Source organism: Cephus cinctus, unplaced genomic scaffold, assembly GCF_000341935.2.
Source record: "Cephus cinctus unplaced genomic scaffold, Ccin1 Ccin1_scaffold0471, whole genome shotgun sequence".
NCBI lineage: Eukaryota > Metazoa > Arthropoda > Insecta > Hymenoptera > Cephidae > Cephus > Cephus cinctus.
The window spans coordinates 299,495-306,427 of record NW_014333147.1 but is presented as its reverse complement, the minus strand read 5'-3'; the positions used below and the strand labels follow the sequence as shown (position 1 = coordinate 306,427).

Sequence of the window (6,933 nt, the reverse complement as noted above, 5' to 3'; positions counted from 1 at the left end):
GGGGGGGGGGGGGGGGGGGTTGCGTGACAGGGTGTTAACGGGTCCATAGCAGGTAGTCGTACTTTATCTCAAACTGTCCGTTCGATCTCCCCAAACGCTAGTTGCACCGTGACACTAGTAGCAAAGACTTCCACTCCGTCCTAAGATTCACTTTTGCATCTGTTTGCCCGTTAAAGAAGTTTCGCAAACACGCGCGGCCGGAAAGCACGGGCACAAGACGCGGTCCTAGTTCCTTCAAGGTCCCAGTCCCGGCGAGTCCTGCCGGATGTGACGCGTCGGTTGAGATCCAGGTCCCGCGAAGGGATGATTGCGCGCCGTTCCTTATCGCGCGTCCTCCAGCCTTTTCTAGGTGGCGCTCGTGAAAAGTACCGAATTCTTGTAGTAGCCCGTCCGCGATTCTGAAACATAAAGTTTTACCTAATGTAATGCCGGCCTCTCATTCTACGCTTATTATAAATTACGATGGCAGAACCAATGGGAATTGAAATTCCAAAGGCGTCACTGGCTGCAGCGAAATCTCTTCGAGGTTGACGATGCTCCAATCGAACCCTCAGGTGTATTAATATTCAAGGGGATGATCGTTCCTTTCACGGGGATGCAAGACATGCTGGCACGTACTACGTCCGGGAATAGCGGAGGCAGCGGCGCTTGGCGCCGCTCACTAATTACCGTTGAATCAGGAGAGAGAGAGAGAGAGAGAGAGAGAGAGAGAGAGAGAGAGAGAGTAGTAGACGTAGCAGTGTGGTCCAAGAAACAGAGGCAGAGAAATGAGGAGAGATGAAGAAATAGAATGGAGAGCAGGATGGAAGGGTGAAATCGGGGCAGAGGGAAAGGTGGGAGGGAGCCGAGCCCTTCGGGGAGAAGTCGAGTCATCGGGCCTCCGCTTGGCCCTTCGGGTTGGCTCTTTGAGGAGGAGCCGCCTCTAGACTTTTTATCGAACTGTCGCTTATGATTGAAAAAGACTACATTAATAGTCCAAGGGATTTCGGTTGGTGTACCAATATTCCTCGGGGAGAGACTTCATCTTCCCCTCTGTCTCGCCCTTTTGTTCGAGGCGACATTGCACTTTTGGTAGGATCGGTAGGATCGGTAGGATCGGTAGGTGTGGCAGTCCGCAGTCAGGGTTCGCTGCAGGCTACGGCAACGATTACGAGATCAGAAAACTTTTAACCCTAAAGGCTGACAATGAGTCTCTCTCCGTCTCTCTCGAAAATTGGTAAATAAGCTTTCCAGCAGCCGACGACCTGCGCGCGGGGATTCAATCGAGCACTCGTTACGGCCACTGGGATAAGATCCGTCCCTGCTTCGGCACGGGGGTAGAGAAACGATTATTCGCGGTATCGTGGCCAGACGCCATATTGAAATCGCGCTATAGTTTTTGCCCGTGGGAAGTTTCGAAGCCACCAAGTTTCCGACGTAGTGCTTCGGATAAGTTCGCGAATCTGCTTGCCGCTGTACTTGCTGCCGCGTTCGCCGTCCGTTGCAAGAAATTCACCCGGGCAACTCGGCAACCCGAGTTTCTAATTAAAGATTGAAATTTATTTTCGCCAGTAAGAAGCTTCCTGCGAGACACTCGGTGGCATCCATTAACTCTAGAAGAGGGGTGGCCGGGTGTCACCCGCATTGGGGATGTCAAGGAGAATAGGGGGCGGTACCTGGACAGGCGCAACTTTCTTCGAAGGAGATATATACCTTATATCGTAAAGAAGAAGAGCAACGGGAGGAATAAGGAGATCAAGTTGAAGGAACGAGAAGTGAAGTAGTACTGTACTGTAACTATAGCGAATAGTCGGTGCTTATATCGTGGCCGATTACGGGACGCACCTTGAAGAGGAGATTTGACCTGGTCCCTCTCGGCAGCCTGATGTTGTCGCGTCTTTCTTTCCTGCTCCAGCTCCTGGGCCAGCGAGTCTGCGACATAAGAGAATTGGAAATTCGCGTGTTTTTCCGAGTCACCCCGTGTAGAGACAAAGAAGGGGAAAATCATGGAGGGAGTTTCTGTAGAATTTGAAGATGGCCTATCTGCACGGTCCATGGGCCCCTCGGGTTCTCTCACCTATGGGACTAGACTCATCGGCTCGTGAAAACACGATGAAACAAAGCAGTAATTAGTGGAAAGCTCGACTCGACTCGTTCCCCCCGTTTACGAAGTCTCCGCCGCGAGCATCGCCTCACGAGAAACCAAAGAGGCGCAAGGGGGATCAAGGGGATCAAGGGGACGAAGGGGACACGAAAGGAATGAAGGGATGAACGGATGGAGAGACGAAGGGCGCCGAGGGACGAGGTATAACGGGCAAAGGCAGGCGTGAACACGGGGTGAGGTGGTTTGCTCACTGAATTCCAACGGATTAGGGTGAAAACTGGAAAATGTCCCTTTAATGATATTACGTCGAATTAACCGAGCGCCGGCATCGCATACTTGGCTGACCAGTGTATTACCGGCTGCCTCTCCCTTTCTCTTTCTCGCTCTCTGTACTTTCGCTGGTTTTACAATAGCCCGATTTTCCAAATATTAACAAGCCGGGAGACAAGGAAAGGATTTTGTAAAATTCTTAAAATTTCACTCTACAAACTATGTAAATTTGCCTGTCTCACTGAAGATCATTGGCTGGCGTGACGGGCCAATTCGACAGCCGGTATAACCCGGCGATATCCGTGTCTCTCCGTGTACCTTCCCCCTCGCCGCTACGCCCCGTAGTCCCCTCAAAGAGCAATGGTAAAATCGAATTGCGAGCCCATTAAGCTCCGGTTAACTAGCGTAGCGCGGAGAAACGGCGTCGACCTAGCGAGACTAGACGAAGCCGTGGGACAGGACCGAGATTCCATTATGCTCCGAGTAACAATAGCTGAGGGCTGTTTCGTGCTCGGTGCCTTCGTGGGTGTGAATTGTGCGTGCGACGCCGCGTAAGTGGGTGGTCGACTTTAGGTGCGTGCGACGCCTAAGCCCTGCTGCAATGTTTGTGTTTCACTGAGCCAAATTACCTCTCGCGCCCTTATCCGCAGCGCCGGCTGTGTTCTGTCCCTTTGATATCCAAATGACAATTTAACTGCTCGTGATAAAGGGCTGGTGGGGTCGCCGAGGGCTCGACGCGGCAACGCGGGAATCTCGGGATGGGACGAATCTCCTGCCTATTAAGAGGAAAGGCGTTTACGCGTGTATGGCTATCAGTCGCCAAAGAAAAGGGATGCTTTCCCAGAAGTGAGAATCCTTATCAAGCTTCCAGGGGTAGGGTGAGCAAGATTTAACCATCTTGCGGTTCCACTTCATAGTGCTCAATAGCATTTACCCCGAGTACACTCGGGGGGCTGAACTAGGCCAGCTTTGAGATTCCGCGAAGCGACCCTTTTCGTATTAGTCTACGTATCAATGGTCGATGATATCGCGGGGAAGGTAATTTCGGCGAAAAATCCGAGCGAATAAGCCAATCGAAAAAGGGCCGACTAATAGTTTCGCTACCGTCTTACACCCTGACAAATCGTCTGGACAATGGAAACAATTTCAGAGCTGCCCAAACAAGACCGAGACCTAAACGGTTGGTATTGTGGCGGGGGCATTGAGGTCCAATTTTTTCGGGGCCTGACTGAGAGCCGGGGGCCTTCTATGACGATGCGTTTATCCGTAATTAACTCCGACAATGCGTCGGCCAGAAGATACAGAGTGAGTGTGTGAGAGAGAGAGAGAGAGAGAGAGAGAGAAGGCGTCTCCGACTCGGAAGAGAGACAACGGTATAGAGTGAAGGGTCGAGGAGCTCAGGATTCTCTGAACGTCGAGAAAACGATAGAAACACAGAGAAAATAAACCTTCCGTATAAGGAAGAATGAGAAACAAAGAGAAGATGAGTGCCGGATCGAGATGAGAGTCTCTGGGCCGTCTCGATGTCTAGAAAAATTGTCGTATTGTTAGACGAGCTACGGCGCCGAGGTTGTCGAGCTATGGTATCTCGCAGCAGCTCGCGTCTCCCATCGAATCATCCACACCTATGTGGGCCGAGTACACAGAGTCCACAGGCAACTTGCATTAGTTACGATAGGCAACGGCCTGCTAAGGAGCATTCCTGGCTGAATCGATCCGTTACCGATCCTATGGGTGACGGCATATCGATTTTAGTCCTTTGCCCTTTTATTGTCCTTCGGTTTCATCCTGATTCACTGTGGCGGTTCGGGGAGATCGAGACGCGAGCTTCGTTACGCCGTGAAATTTTCAAATCTTTATTTATTAAAAGACCCCTCTCTATTCCCGATATCGGATAATCGAGTGGAGGCCCTTCAAAAAGGGTGTACGGATTCTTTTTGCGCGGACGGAGAAAAAGGCAATTTAAGTATCATATCAGCGAGCAGTAATTGCTTGAATGCTGCTCGCTCCGAGAAGATCAGAGGGAGGCGGAGGGGGAGGTGGAGGGCGAGGAGGAGGAGCAGAATACTCGGTGAGAGGAGGCAGAGGACGGCGCAACGATGAAGAAAGGTAGCCGAAGATGCCGAAGGACGAAGGTGGCCGAGAAGGGTGGGACGTGAGCGGAGTGGCTGGAGGTGGATCGCAGGAGGCAGCTAGATGCTAGAGGGTTGATTCCGTATAGCGTGCGTTTTTAATACTCTGATCTTTATGTAAAACGGGGAGGCGGCGTGCCAGGGGGGGGGGGCGTCGCGACGCGCGCGCCGCTCTCGAGCGTCAAGCCGAGCGTGAAATTGTATGAATCAAGAAGGCACAGGAGACAGAAAAAGCCAAAAAGAAATGCCCCGCGTGCCCTCTCGCTTTCGAATCGCTTTTATAATTTCAAATTTCCGCAGGCGGGAATTATATCTTGCCGCATTCTCTTTTCTTTTTTTTTTTCGCGTTTTTAACATTTCATCCCTCCATCCTTTTTCCTACCCTCGTTTTACGTCTCCCTCCAATATTCCCGAGTCAACGGGCTTCGCCAAATCGACTGGCAGCCGTTTCACCTCTGGGGGAGCTTCACCTTTTATCTTCTACTTAAGATACACGCTGCACGCGATTTCGCAAGGATACAATGTCAAATTTATCTTTGTGTACTATGAGCTTTTTACAGAGAAAAAAAAAGAGAGAGAACGTAGCGAAACGGCCTCTGCGGAATACCCATGTCCCGGCGGTGGGTGGTGAAACCGAAGGAACTTTTATGAAAATAAGCCAGCAGATGCGGCCCGCTTTAATAATACATCTCGCGGAGTAGAAACGCGAGTGTAGGGTAGCTTTGCAAGAAGCGACAGAAGGGGGTGGTGGGGGGCGGCGAGATAAACCAAAGTTGCCGCCTTTTCTTTTTAATTTTAAGTTTCGCGGCTCGACGCATCAAACACGAAATACGAGACATCGGTAACCGTGTATACGAGGGTACTGCGTGTTAAATACAAATATATATGTATATTACCGATTTATATTTTACATCAAGAAAAAAATTCTTCCTCTGTTTCTTCAAGCTCAACCGAGGAAATCAGCAACCTCGGAACATCCCCCAGGCACTTACGCGAAATCATAAACGGAGAGTGAATTTTCCCATATGCATATATGTTACTTCCGTCGTCGGGTTCAGGGCGAAGAAACTGGATGCGGGTTAATGTACGTGAGAATACGTATGAGCCAAGACGATAAATATTCCCCTGTGTAGAATCGGCGCTAGGAACAACAGATAGTCGTTGCTTGTGGAACAACCCCAATATTCCTAACTCGAAGTGACGCACACGTCGCTACCCCTTCGACCGTGTACACAAATAGCAACCCCTGACTCCGGTCTCTTTTTCTTGGCATTCAACTTTTCTGCGTTTCCTTCGTTCTCTCGAATCTTCATTCCGAGATGGAAGTGCAGCCCACGCCACCCCCTTTATATCCTCGGTGTGAACGCGTCACGCTTCATCACGGTAGCTCCGCTTATTGTCTTGCGAGTAATAACAGGGTGCACGCACGCACGCACGCGCGCACGCACCTATGCTCTATTGCATCAGTCCGCTATCGGACGACTGGAGGTTCGGACAAGAAATCGAGTCAGCCGCAGCAACCTCAGGTTGAGAATGTCGATCAGGTCGGCAGCCGATGTCGAAATGGCTGACGCCTGGTCGGGATGCCTACCGTTAATCCACTGGCAAGGTTTATTCTCTCACGTGGGAGTTCAGGGCCGCTGCGATGCAAATAACCCCGTCCCTCGTCTGACACCTCGGCGCGGCAGGGTAATCATTTCAATTCTGAAGAATTTTCAAAGGCCCCGCCCATCAAATATTAAATCCGCCCGGCGATTTAGAGTGATTGCGGTCGCGAGGTGCCGAGAAACGACGCAGCGAAAAGTCAAGGGACGCGGCAGCGCGACTGTAGATTATTCCGTGGGTACGAGACGTCCGGTTGGCCGCAGGTACTTGCTCCGTAGGCACATTGATAGACTTTCTGGAGGTGGCTGGAGCTGGAAGAGGATCTCGGTGTGCGTCAGAGGTTGGTACGTGCGCGTATGCCCAGCGAGGGAGAAACAGTCAAGGGGGAGGGAAGGCGGAGGAGGTTATGGTTGCTGCGAAATTATTGCATATAGTCTGAATATTAAAGCGCGCCGGAGTGCCGCGTCGTTCGGGGTTGAACGTGTGGATGTTGATGTTGATGCGAACGCGAAGGAATGGCGCGCGCGCGCGCGCGCGCGCGAGAGAAGACAGGTAACGCCACCGAGAGCCGCGACGGCCGCCGGGGAAATTACGGCTCCTTCCTTACTTGCGAAATGTGCATAAACTCTGCATTACACCAGGGGACTCTCAACTTGCTTTCTGCGTTTGCCGAATAAGAAGACGGCGCCTGGAGGTCGCTGGACCAGTCGCCGATTGGGAGTCACTGCTCGTATAGAATGCATGACTTTAAGACACAGCGACCCCGGGGTCCCCTCAGTGGCGTAAGTACCCACCTCAGACGACGCGCTCATCCCCCCGGGTGGCCTCTGAGCAGCAGCAGCC

At 51.7% G+C, this 6,933-nt stretch overlaps 1 protein-coding gene across 3 annotated transcripts in view; it reads right to left on the bottom strand.

The window, feature by feature from the left end:
- Positions 1-12: 12 nt before the first annotated feature.
- LOC107268126 (dachshund homolog 2) overlaps positions 13-6,933 on the bottom strand; it is a 148,313-nt gene continuing 141,392 nt past the window's right edge. For 2 of the 3 annotated variants that reach the window (XM_015740582.2, XM_015740583.2), the window contains exons 11-12: positions 1,825-1,911; positions 13-398 (exon numbers count right to left, since the gene is read on the bottom strand). In XM_015740582.2, coding sequence (XP_015596068.1) covers positions 346-398; positions 1,825-1,911 — 140 coding nt within the window. In that variant the 3' untranslated portion in view covers positions 13-345. The remainder of the gene's footprint in view (positions 399-1,824; positions 1,912-6,933) is intronic. The other variant, XM_015740584.2, reaches the window with a different exon arrangement.